The 14,099-nt window shown below is 35.6% G+C and overlaps 1 protein-coding gene across 2 annotated transcripts in view; it reads left to right on the plus strand.

Annotated features, from left to right (window-relative positions):
• atad2b (ATPase family AAA domain containing 2B) overlaps positions 1 to 14,099 on the plus strand; it is a 201,145-nt gene that overhangs the window by 159,771 nt on the left and 27,275 nt on the right. For both annotated transcript variants that reach the window (XM_056480747.1, XM_056480748.1), the window contains exons 25-26: positions 1,320 to 1,859; positions 4,435 to 4,565. In XM_056480747.1, coding sequence (XP_056336722.1) covers positions 1,320 to 1,859; positions 4,435 to 4,565 — 671 coding nt within the window. The remainder of the gene's footprint in view (positions 1 to 1,319; positions 1,860 to 4,434; positions 4,566 to 14,099) is intronic.

The following is a 14,099-nucleotide window of genomic DNA, read 5'->3' on the forward strand; positions in this document are numbered from 1 at the left end:
TCCCATGTGCTCGTTGTGCAAGTCACGTGCCTCCTTTGGAAATGACAAACTGACACACTAAACTTATTGGCATTGCTTCCAAGGCGCGCGCTCAGCAGCCACATTTTAATAAAACTATAGCACTTCATACCAAAACAACATGCTTAACTTTTTTTAAAAAATTGATATTGACAATGGTGTTCGGTCAATAAATATAGATATTAATTTTATCGCCCAGCCCTAATTTGTATTGTGTACATACATGCTGTATGGTTAGTTAAAACATAGATTTCCAGGGTTTTAATAATTGAAAAGTTATTATATTTCTGTAGGCCTTAATCAGGACAGTGGCCATATTTAAAGACCTCGTGAAATCTAAATGGCAGTTGTATAACGTGCTTTCTGTTATATTAGCTTTACTGTTTGTTGCTGTTGTTTATTATTTTTAATTTTGTAAATTTAAACATGAGTTGCATGAGATTTTCAAAGCCACACACTCACACACGGGATACCCATCGTCATTGTTTAGGCTTTTTTGGTGACGGCAACTTAAAGACGACTCTCAGGTGGAAAATGAAATCACATGCTTTGTTTAGGGGTTATTATTTTCACATACTTCAACAGTGTAAAAATCTGGATGGTTCTGTGGGTCTCGTCTATTAAATCTGGTCTTTATTTTATAGTTTGGCAAAGGACAGAGGGTTCCTGATAAACTACTGAGAAATTTCAGCTGCTGTCTGGGCTTTCACTGCCGTTCTGCACCTCCCTTTCTTCATGTGTTCAATATGTTTTTCCTGCGTCATTTCTTTTTATTGCACATAACTTCATTTGTAAATGAATTAGATTTGTTTTTCTGTACATATAAATATTTCTTTGGTTGTTTCCAACATCTGGTGAAAAATTCAAGTCAACAGCACCTTTAGAAATATGTTTTCTGCGAAAAAACAGTGACATGTTGAATGTGTGTTGAATATTATATATTAAAATTAAAAGGAAATGGTTTGCCTTTTAGTTAGTCAATTACCCTCAAAGATTTTTTTTATATTTCATATTTAACAATGTTCCTGATTCAGGAGATATTTGCAAAATTAACAAACTATGCATGTCCTGTTTGCCATCTTAATTGTCTTAATTCAATTCAATTCATCCTTATTTCTATAGCACTTTTACACAGTAGATTGTGTCAAAGGAGCTTAACGTAGACTCTAACATAGAGTTCTAGTAAACTGAAACTTTCACAGTCCAGCTTTCACAGTTGAAGTTCAGTTTGGTTTTATTTCTATGTCAGTTCAGTTTTATTTCTTTGTCTTTACACAAAAATCTTTATTTGTCATCGCCAGATAACATAAAGCGCAAATTCCGGCGGCGACCGATTTGGGGACGAGGCATCATTCGGAAGAAAAAGAGCTATAAAAAGGAGGAAGCGGAGGAAGACGATGAACCCGAGGAGGAAGAGGGAGCTGAGGATTCAACAGTGATGGCGCAAGGCGACGCTTGTCTCACCCTGGACGAGTCCTCCTGCGACACCATGGAGCTCCATCCTGAAAAACAGCCGCTCCAGGCCAATGGACACGTGCTCTCCACGGAGGAGGAGAACTCCAGCGAGCCCACAGCCGCTCGGGACGCTCAGGGTCAGGTGGAGGCCCCGTCAGAGGAACCCACAGTGACCCCGACGGTCCCCGCTCCTCAGGAGTGTGTGAATGGGAATGAATCTATGGACAGTGTGTACAGCGAGGCTCTTGATAAAGACACTATTAAAAGGGATGCACTTGAACAGAAACCAACAGAGCATAAAGAAGCTTCTGGCACAGAATGCAGTACTGGGGAGAATACGAGGACAGCGGAGGCAGTGACATCTGATGGCGACCATGAAAAAGAAGGTAAAACTATATAATAAACAGCTTGTATTGATTATTTGGTCCTGCTTTATGTTAAGTGGCTTTGACTACTACTGTATGTAGTTACATAAAAATGTGAATACAATGTACACTACATGACAAAAGTCTTGTCGTCGATCATAGTTGTAAGAGCAACAAATAATAACTTGACTTCTAGTTGATCATTTGGAAAAGTGGCAGAAGATAGATTTTTCAGATGAATCATCTGTTGAACTGCATCCCAATCATCACAAATACTGCAGAAGACCTACTGGAACCAGCATGGACCCAAGATTCTCCCAGAAATCAGTCAAGTTCGGTGATCTCATCAACATAACAGTGCCCATTTAGATGCATTGTATGAATTCAATCAGCCCTTTGGGACTTTGCCCAGTAGTTAGGAAGTGCATAAAGACAATAGGATAAAAATGTCTCCAACACTTGGCCTGCTATAGTTTGAATGATATTATATAATTAAAAACCAAAGAATAAAACTTTTTAGTTATATACAGTGCATGCGGAAAGTATTCATAGCGCTTCACTTTTTCCACATTTTCTTTGTTACCACCTTATTCCAAAATGGATTAAATTCATTTATTTCCTTAAAATGTGACACACAATATGCCATAATGACAATGTAAAAAAGGAGTTTTTGAGATTGTTGCAAATTTGTCAAAAATTAAAAAGCTGAAAAATCACATGTACATCATTATTCACAGCCTTTGCTCAATACTTTGTTGATGCACCTTTGGCAGCAATTACAGCCTCAAGTCTTTTTGAATATGATGCCACAAGCGTGGCACACCTGTCTTTGGGAATTGTTTGCCCATTCCTCTTTGCAGTACCTCTCAAGCTCTATTAGGTTGGATGGGAAGCGATGGTGTGCAGCCATTTTCAGATCTCTCCAGAGATGTTCAATAGGATTTAGGTTAGGTCTCCACTCAAGGACATTCACAGAGTTGTTGTGAAGACACTCCTTTAATATTTTGGTGGTGTGCTTTGGGTCATTGTTCTGCTGAAAGATGAACCGTCGCCCCAGTCTGAGGTCAAGAGCACTCTGAAGCAGGTTTTCATTCAGGATGTCTCTGTACATTGCTGTATTCATCTTTCCCTCTGTCCTGATTAGTCTTCCAGTTGCTGAAAAATATCCCCACAGCATGATGCTGCCACCACCATGCTTCACTGTAGGGATGGTATTAGCCTGGTGATGAGCGATGCCTGGTTTTCTCCAAATGTAACACCTTGCATTCACTCCAAAGAGTTCAATTTTAGTCTCATCAGACCAGAGAATTTTGTCTCTTATGGTCTGAGAGTCCTTCAGATGCCTTTTGCTTATGGAGGCCACAGTGCTCATTGGAATTTTCAGAGCAGCATAACATTTTTCTGTAACCTTCCCCAGCCTTGTGCCTTGAGAAAACCCTGTCTCGGAGGTCTACAGACAATTCCTTTGTCTTCATGGTTGATTTGTGCTTTGACATGCACTGTCAATCCTGGGGCCTTATATAGACAGGTGTATGCCTTTTCGAATCTAGTCCAATCAACTGAATTGACTAGAGGTGAACTCCAATGAAGCTGCTGAAACATCTCAAGAATGATCAGTGGAAACAGAATGTACCTTAGCTCAGTTTAGAGCTTCACGGCAAAGGCTGTGAATACTGATGTACATGTGAATTTTCAGCTTTTTTGTTTTTAATAAATTTGCAACAATCTCCGAAATCTTTTTTCACATTGTCATTATGGGATTTTGTGTGTTGAATTTTGAGGAAATAAATGAATTGAATCGATTTTGGAATAAGGCTGTAACATAAAAAATGCGGAAAAAGTGAAACGATATCAGTACTTTCCGGATGCACTGTAAATATCACTGTTATTTTGAAACTAGATTATATTAATTTGTATTTCTACAGAAAGCAGGGTTGGTTGTGATTGGCTGGGGAAAATAATTTTTAAAATGTATAAAAGTGACACAGATCATATTTACATTTCTGTTTCTCTGTAATGTGGACTTTGCGTTTGTTCTTTTACATTTCTTATACATTTTGTAAAATACAGTACATTTTAATCACTATAATTAGCATCCTTGGTATGAATGTGTCAAATGCAAAAGTACTAATTAGGCATATTACATTGTATATTTTCACATATTGAAAATGTTTATGCACTCAAGTTGGAGAACTTGAAACGACCGTGGCACTGCAATAAACATAATTATATATAATTCTCTTATGCAATTAAGCTGAATGAAATAAATAACTGGGCACAATAACATTTTAGTCTTAACAGATGTCCGCAAAGATGCTGGACTGTTGAATATTACGTTGTATTGATTGTCAACTGTATACGGTTAATCACAGTTTGGAGGGGGAAAAAAAAACTGTGTTCCTGGACTTCAAAACACCATCTGTTTGTGAGCGTTTATCCTGCTGAGAGTTAAATACACCAACAAAAACACCCCGAGGACTCGTCTCTTCTAATACGGCTACAGACCTGTTTTTCCTACTCCAGGTGTTGTCTGTTTCTGGTATGATGTGTGTTCAGTTTTTTTTTCATGTAGTATGACTTTGCTTTTTTTTAATAGGTTCATCAAAAGGGAAGGAATGTGGGAAAGGTCTGTCAGAAGTGCAGACGGAGGAGCCAGCTATCAGACACCAGGAGGCTGTGCAACTTCCACCACCTCCTGATCTTGTGGTTGACCATCAGCGGCTCAAGGTAAGGCCAAACTTTTGAGACGGACATTGCAGTAGTCATGTTTTCCACTATTATGATCAATGTTGGGTAGGGCTGCATAATATATCGTTTCAGCATTGATATTGCGATGTGTGAATCTGCAATAATCACATTGCAGGACTTGCAATGTCCTATAATTAAGATTATAATTAACTAGGAACCACAGTTCAGAACACAGGACTTGTGGAGTCATGTTTAACTATAATCTAAAAGGGTGAAAGGTTTTTATTTAGATGACTTTTTAAGACTCCTGGCTTTACAATTTCAAGCCATTTTAAGCTATTTGGACACAAAAATGATTAAGTTTGGTTCTTTAGCAAAGATAAATTGTGTTTTTTTATACATTAAAGACACTATACGCTGTTATTTAGCATTTGATTATTGAATTTCTGTATTTTATTTCTGAATTTTTTGAATTTTCTTTGCTCTATTTTAAATCTGGGCTTATTTTGTATAATTTTGAACATTTTATGCAGATGCACTTCCCTACAAAATCATCCAATCAGTGTTATATCATGAATTAAGTCATCTTGTGAAATGATGCTCATATCGCAATATATATAGTAGGGGTGTCCAAATTAATTGTTTCTTCGCTGCACCGCGATGCACACACGGACAATTCGGTATCGGTTCAGTAATAATCATAACCGGTTATTATGTACTGACATCTTTTATCAAATATGCGATATGTCTCCGTAGCTTACTATGGCGAGGGAGGCGAACGCGAGTATGTACAATGCTCCAACTACTTAAAAACGCAGAAACTGCACACAATTTCACTGCGTGTGTGTTTGCTGGACAATCTTTCGCTGACACTTACAGCAGAAGCCCCTATTTCATGTCACCATATTTTATATATACCATACGTTGACATAAATTTCTTAAACGTACAAATGTAAAGTCAAAAATGAGGCGCTCCGCTTCGCTTTGGTCAGAGTAGCAACAGCAGTGTGAATGTTATCGATGTACAAAGAAGACTTTTTATTTCAACTTAAATATTGGGGGAAAATTAATTTTGGTTTGCATCAAGATTTTGAATCACATTCAGTATTTTACATGTTATTTGTGCACAATTTTGAGCACGAGCAATAAATCAATGACTGCAGTTCATTTAACGTCCACCGGTGTCACTATTAACAAGAGTTAATAAACAAGAGTCAGCAGTTTGAAGCCCACTATAGGTTTTGTTATGAGTGTGCAAAAGTATTTTATATGACTTGTTTTTACTTTTAATCAAATAATGAGAAAACTATTATTAATATTGCGACATTAAATCACATTCAATCTTTTTTTTTTTTTTAGATGTTAATATCAGTATTGTTAGTTTTTAGGACATCTTTAAGCGAGGGTGCTCCAAAACAGTGACAACATTTGCCTTTAGAAGATATACAGCTGATATAAACATGTAAGGCTTGCAGTTTGTCACTTCCGCCTAAAAGGATCAATAAAGGATCGTTTTATTCACGTCACCTTATTCTTGAGTTTCTCATCAAATCGTGACCAATCAGATGCTCTCTAGTATCTGACAATTACCACCCTCTTCAAGACGCTATTCATTTGATGCGTTTAAGCTCAACCACTCTCACTGGGCAGAGCGGTGATAAATCAAAGTTTTATAAAAAGGGGAGGAGCTACACTATGTCCGGCACACTCTATGTGTTTGGGTTAGGATTACGTCAAACATCAAATAAAAATGGACTTTCAAAGCATTTCACAGGACCTTTAACCACCACCGGTGTCACTACTCACAAAAGTTTTCGAATTCCACATGTAGCCCCTTTATAAAATTGTTTATTAGCATAATGATTATCCCCCCACCACACTCACCTCCACCAATATCATTAGCCCATCAAACAATAGAAGTTGGAAATGAGGTTTTCTGCTGTCTCTGATTACACCGGGTGATTGTTCTGAGGTAACATACATCCATAAGCACATCCCATAAGCTCGCTGTGCACATTAGTGTACTGTAGCTACGCTGTAATGTACTGATCTCAGAAGGAGGGAAATCACTCCAATCATCATCTCATTTTGGAAAGAAACTCATCAGTGTGGAGGCTGCTTCATCATCGTCATCATCATTAGGCTGTGTAGGCCAGTTTTGGAGGTCTTCAGTCACTCGCATTTGCAAAGTCATTCATGTATATTAGAATTTTAGAGATCAAGTTCATCAAGTCAAGGAGACAATCATTGATTTTGTTTGAGTTCTAACGAGTACATTTGAGCTTAAATTTTGGTGTGGAAAGCACATTTATATTTATCAAGTGGTGTGTTCAGAAAGCAAAACAAACTGCCGCTACTAATTTGCTATTTGGTCTATTTACTTTATTTTTTCTTTCATTCATTCATTTTCCTTCGGCTTAGTTCCTTATTTATTAGGGAGCACCACAGCGGAATGAACCGCCAACTTATCCAGCATATGTTTTACGCAGCAGATGCCCTTCCAGCCGCAACCCAGCACTTGGAAATACCCATACACTCTTGCTTTCACACACACACACAACGGCCATCTTAGCTTACCCAATTCACCTGTACTGCATGTCTTTAGACTGTGGGGGACACCGGAGCACAGGGAGAACGTGCAAACTCCACACAGAAATGCCAACTGACCCAGCTTAGACTCGAACAAGCAACCTTCTTGCTGTGAGGCGACAGCTCTAACCACTGAGCTAACCACCTATTTATTTGTTCATGTACTTTATTTACCTGCTTAGTATTTGCTTGCTTTTTATGACATTATTTACTTGCTTATTTTTTTATTGTTTATTTGCTTGTTTACTTTATTTATTTATTTTTTTGTTTATTTGATTGTTTTTTTATTGTGGCTGGAATGGCGTTCGCTGCACAAAACATATGTCGGAATAGTTGGCGGTTCATTCCGTTGTGGCGACCCCTAATACATAAAGGACTAAGCCTGAAGGAATGCTTGTTTTTATTTACTATATCTTTTTTTTTTTTACGTTTTTCATTTCTTTCTTTCTTTTCTTTCTTTTATTTGTATTTAAATGTATTTATTTTTTTCTTGGTTGCTGATTTACTTGATTTAATCACTTGATTTATATATTTATTCACTTGTTTATTTTCTTAAATTCCTATGTACTTTATTTGCATGTCTTGTATTTTTATTTCTTACTGACTTACTACATTTCTACCTTTAATACTTTATCTGGTTATTGACTTCATCTGCTTCCTTCCTTATTTTCCTGCTTGCTTATTTGCTTATTTTACTTCAGCAACACATTTACTTGTGCATAATAATTTATGATGCTTTATCTAACTAATATTTATTATATTATTATCATGTTATTTATTATTCATTCATTCATTTTCCTTCGATTTAGCCCCTAATTGTCAGCAGAATCATCCGCCAACTATTGTGGCGTATGTTTTACGCAGCATATGCCTTTCCAGCCACAACCCAGTACTGGGAAACACCCATTCACACTCATTCACACACACACACACACACACGCACGCACGCACGCACGCACGCACGCACGCACGCACGCACGCACGCACGCACGCACGCACGCACGCACGCACGCACGCACGCACGCACGCACGCACGCACGCACACACACACACACACACAAACTATAGCCAATTTAGTTACTTCAATTCACATATAGCGCATGTCTTTGGACTGTGGGGGAAACCGGAGCACCCGGAGGAAACCCACACCAATACGGGGAGAACATACAAACTCCATACAGAAATGCCAACTGACCCAGCCGGGACTCGAACCAGTGACCTTGTTGCTGTGAGGTGACAGTGTCAACCACTGACCCACCGTGCCAACCTTTATTTATTATTTTCATGATCATTTATAATTTTATCATCACTGTTGCTTCAAGTATACACTATCCTATTTACAGTATAATTTTTATTAGAATTTTACTAATTTTTCAATTAAAAGTTTTATCAGATCTGTAATAAAGTTGTGATAAATATAATGTCACACTAAAGATGCAGAACTCGCAGTCTAGTATTGTGTTTTTCTGTTATTTTTATTGCTTATTTTCCATTACAACTTAATTTATTTGATTATTGACTTCATCTATTTCCTTGCTTATTTTACTTTAGCTACACCTTTATGTACGCATGATAATTTATGACACTTTATCTTACTAATGTTTATTCTATTATTTCTAATATTTATTAGCTGCACATTTACTTGCACATATTGATTTATGATGCTTTATTGAACTAACATTTATTATATTATCATCATTTATAATATTATCATAATTATTGCTTCAAGTATTCAATGTCCTCTATACAGTATCATTTTTTTGTCATTTCAAGTTTAGTTTAGTTTACTTTAGCTATATATTAAAATAATAATTTACAATGCTTTATTTTACTAATATTTATTATAGTATTGACATTTATAATATGAATCATAATTATTGCTTGAAATGTAAAATGTCCTATGAACAGTATCATTTAATTAGGATTTTATTAATTATTAGATTTAAAAAAAATTATAATTTAGTTATCAGATTTAATAATGGATCATGAAAGTATAAAAATAAAAATAGTGCTAAATACGATGTCATTATAAAGATGCAATATTCTTTGCAGTATAGTATTGTATTTTTCTGTTATTTTTATTTCTTATTTTCCTTTACAACTTATTTACTTCATTTGATTGTTGACTTCATCTGTTTCCTTGCTTATTTTACATTAGCTACACCTTTATGTACGCATAATAATTTATGATACTTTATCTTACTAATATTTATTTTAATATCATTAATAATGTTTTCAATATTATTGCTTTAAGTATACAATGTCCAATATACAGTATATATTTTTATTTGGGTTTTATTAATTGCTTTTAAAGATAACAGTTTAATAATCAGCTCAAATAATAAATCTTGAAAATATAAAAAATTGTGATAAGTATGATGCCACATTAAAGATACAGTATTTGCAGTATAGTATTTATTTTTCTGTTATTTTTATTTCTTATTTTCCATTAGAACTTATTTACTTTATTTGATCTTCATCTATTTCCTTGCTTATTTTATTTTAGCTACATGTTTACTTAGCCATAATAATTTCTGACGCATTATCATACTAATATTTATTATAGTACCATCATTTATAATATTATCATAATTATTGCTCAAAGTATGCAATGTCCTATACAGTAACATTTTTATTAAGGTTTGACTTCATCTGTTTCCTTGCTTATTTCCCTGCTTGCTCATTTGCTTATTTTACTTTAGCTACATGTTCACTTGCGTGTAGTAATATATGACCCTTTATCATACTAATATTTATTATATTATTATCTTTAATAACTTATTTATTTTATTTGATTATTGACTTCATCTGCTTCCTTGCTTATTGTCCTGCTTGCTTATTTTACTTTAGCTGCACATTTACTTGCGCATAATAATTTTTAAAGCTTTATCATGCTAATATTTATTATGTTATCATTATTAATGTTATCATAATTATTGTTTAAAGTACAATGTCCTATATACAGTATCATTTTTAATAGGAATTTATTATTTATTAGCTTTAAAAAAATAATTTATCAAATCAATGGCTCATGAAAGTATTTTAAAAATTGTGATAAATATGATGTCACCATAAAGATGCAATATTCTTCGCAGTATAGTAATGTATTTTTCTGTTATTTTTATTTCTTATTTTTCTTAACAACTTATTTACTTTATTTGATTATCGGCTTCATCTGCTTCCTTCCTTATTTTCCTGCTTGCTAATTTGCTTATTTTTAGGCATGCTCTGATCGATCGGCCAGAGATCAGTATTGGCCGATATTCAAATTTCACGACTCGATTTGTACTCGTTGATCTGGTCGATCTCATGAACCAATAAAGTGTTTGTTTACAAAGCAGAGGAAGATGCATTTTAACTTCCCTTCCTTTATTGTCTTAGGTAAAGAGAGATCTCCACTTAAGTATCATACTTAGAGGGAAAATGTGTTTAATGCAAAAGCAAAGTTATAGCCTGAAGCATCAAAACTGGTACTCTGTATCGGTCGATGACCATGACAAGGAATCAATACTCTGTATTGGCTGCAAGAATTCTGATTGGACCATCCCTACTTATTTTTATTTAGCTGCACATTTACTTGCACATATTAATATTTATTATAGTATTTTTATTATTAACAATATTATCATAATTATTGCTTCAAATATACAATGTCCTAAATACAATAAAAAATTATTCAGTATTTTATTAATTATTCATTTTTTTAATTAATTTGTTTAATTATCAGATCAAATAATGAATTGTGGGAGTAAAGATGCAATACTCGCAGTATAGTATTTGGCAGATCCTACTATTTCCATGCTTATATCAATCAAAACACGTTCTACATTTCTAGTATGCCAGTCAGCACACGTCCTTAATGCGACTTAATATGCTGGACATCCTGTTTGCTAACTAGCGAGTGAAATATGTGCGAGCCTTCCACTTTCAAGCCAGCAAATGGGTAGGCGTGCTGAGTTTTCTTCTCACCAGCTCCAAAGTGCCAACTGTAGTGCTGAAGAAGAAACGAAGCCGCCAGTCTCTATCGCATGACGACACGCGACACACCCCGCCGAAACACCATCTATCAGTGCAACATCACTGAGGACTCCTTACATGCACCGCCGGCCACTGGGCTGCGCCAACTGATGGGGGGGCAAAGGCCCGGAAGCACGTGTGGCACTAATCCGCCCCAGCTTATTTGTTCATTTACCCAGAAAAGGCTGATATCTTTAAGAAACAGATCGTGAAGTGACGGATGCTGTGAATAATTGCTTTTTCATCCCTGGCTTATGGAACAAATTGAATTGCCGGTGAAGTGGGGTGAGAGTTGCCGTTTAAGCAGGTATCTCCTGTTTGGGGTGGCAAAAAAAACGCCTGACACATATTAGGAATGAAAAGTGGGCTGTTTTTTATTTCCTGCGCTTCATTCATATTCATTGACTGGAGATGCGCTCATTACTATTGACATTTTTGCAGAGCCTCAAACGGCCCTCAAATACGCTCGGAATTAAAGGGCCGTCACGGGGGAAACTATGAGCTTGGTGTTTTTGTGCATCGCAAGAAGACAATCACATCATGTGTCTGTGTTTGGATGTGTAATTATGCTGGATTTAAAGCCAGTTGAAAAAACACACACAAAGTTGTGGAGATTTGGAAAGGTTGTCGTCTTTCTTGATGACATCCATGAATCTGAACATTTCAGCGTGATCGCGGCTATTTGTTACCAGACGTGCTTGTCTAAATCTGTCTTCGCCTTGGATGCTGTGGAAGATTTCTTCCTCACGTTTAATGTTTTCTTGAAAGCACGTTTATTAAGGCTTGTCAAGCTTTTGTGTCGGCTGTTTCCAGTCTGACATGTTTCCGGCTCTTCTAGCTGGGTGATTCAGGGGAAGTCTGTCGTGCACAATTCTGGCTCCCATTTAATCAATACAATGCATGAAATAATAGATTGTGTCGTTCTTAAAGACACATTATGTACGATTTATTTATTTTTTCATTAAAATAGAAAAAAACAATATGAGTGTCATTTTTTGCTGATTTATGTACTTAATTATTAGACCAAATAATGAATCATGAAAGTATTAAGAATTGTGATAAATATGATGTCACATTAAAGCTACATTATTTATAATAATAAAGCTAAAGCAATATTCCTCAGAGTCTAGTAGTATTTATTTCCCAAATGTTTCAATCTATCGATCCCAGCCTATTTTCCCAATCAATCTGTCAGTCAATGAGATAAATTATTTTGAGCAGCCCCTTGGTAGTAGTAAGGTGCAATATAAATAATATATTGCACCTTACTACTACCAAGGGGCTGCTCAAAATAATTTACAGCAATAAAACAAAATTACACATTAAAATGCATAGATTATTAAGATCATCATCAATATAATTATCAAAACAATAAGACAATTAAAACTATTGAATATCAAAAGCAATACTAAACAAATAGGTTAAAGTTTTGCTTACTGCACTTGCAAGTTAATCTTAAAGGTGCCATATACTGCATTGGTTTAATAAGTTAAATTGTTCTCTGACATCTACATAGCAGGTTTATGGCTTCAGTATGTTAAAAAAAATCTCTAGAAACAGTTTAATAAGCTTATTTATTACTCCATAAAATGCCCATAGAATCAGATGGTCCATGATTGACCATATATGGCTCGTGTCATGAATATTAATGAGCTCCGCTCTTACAGACACACACACTGCATGATGTACGCTAAACACGGACAAATATAAACCCAATCAAAGAAACGTTAACCTATTTTGCTCACCAGATCTGTGGTGGATACAGGCTAAATTATAATTAAACTTGACAAAAGAGAGTGATAGAGGTGTATGGCGTTGTATTTTGAAGCTACAGTTGAAGAAAACACAGCCAGGAAATAATATCACCCTCTGCGTGAACAGATGACATTTAGTAGACTCAGCAGTCTACATGTGTTTTTGAAAAATGCGCGTCAAATTTCACAATAAACACGATAAATTAACAAAAGATGTAACTAAACATACCTTATGCCTCTTAAGGTGAATAAATGTAGAATCTGTAAATCTTGTATTTTGCATCCTGAGGTCAGTTTTAACATGCCTTGTGTTGTAGTTGCCTAGTAACACACAGTAAACAAAATTGCCGCTCGCGTTTTCAAAATAAGTCCCATATACATAGTAAGTGAAATGTACGCTTAAATTACTAAGGGAAGAAAATTATCTTTGTCTCACTAGAAAACGTTGCTTATCAACAGCAGCATGAGGTGTGATCTAAGCTTTTTTATGATCACAGAGCTTGATGACATGGCTGATTGTCAGGTCCGGATGAACGACCCAAATTAGGCATACATGCAAATAAGGAGAGCATGGCCTGTGAGTCTCATTTGTTTTGTCCTCTGATCGGCCAGTTGTCCACCGGGGTTTTACACTCGTGGAGTATACATGAAACTCACAGTATGCCCTTTTCAATATACTGATCTTTTATTATTCTACTATGCCTTGGTGTACCCAGATTTTTATTATTTGACACCTTTAAGTTATTTTGTGTTATAGCTAAATATATTCTCAATAACCTAAAGCAGAAAAGCTTTATACTTATTGTCCTCGTCCTCTCCCCTCAGTCACATGCCCCATTATATAGCTCATTATGCAGGTCTTTGTCTTCTCAGGTGTGAATCACTGCATTAGTAATGATAGTCCACACCTCCTCGCATATGAGCCATAGAGTTTTAGAAAATTGTCATAGAATATGTATTATATTGCTTTCTATTAGCAAGTAAAAAAGATGATCTTCACATCATTTTGAAGCAGAAACAGCTAGACTACAAGATCCAGACCTCGAAAGTCTTGTGAACAAATATTCAGTGTGTTTTTAATGGAGTTATTTCAGTCAATTTTCACTAACCACGCATAAACATTTCTTTCTCAAAAGCAGAGTCTTGTACATAAATGTTGCCAACGTATGTGCTGTTTACTGTGGTATTCGACTTTTGCTACTTACATGTTTAT

This window comes from Danio aesculapii, chromosome 20 (assembly GCF_903798145.1).
Source record: "Danio aesculapii chromosome 20, fDanAes4.1, whole genome shotgun sequence".
NCBI classification, from domain to species: domain Eukaryota; kingdom Metazoa; phylum Chordata; class Actinopteri; order Cypriniformes; family Danionidae; genus Danio; species Danio aesculapii.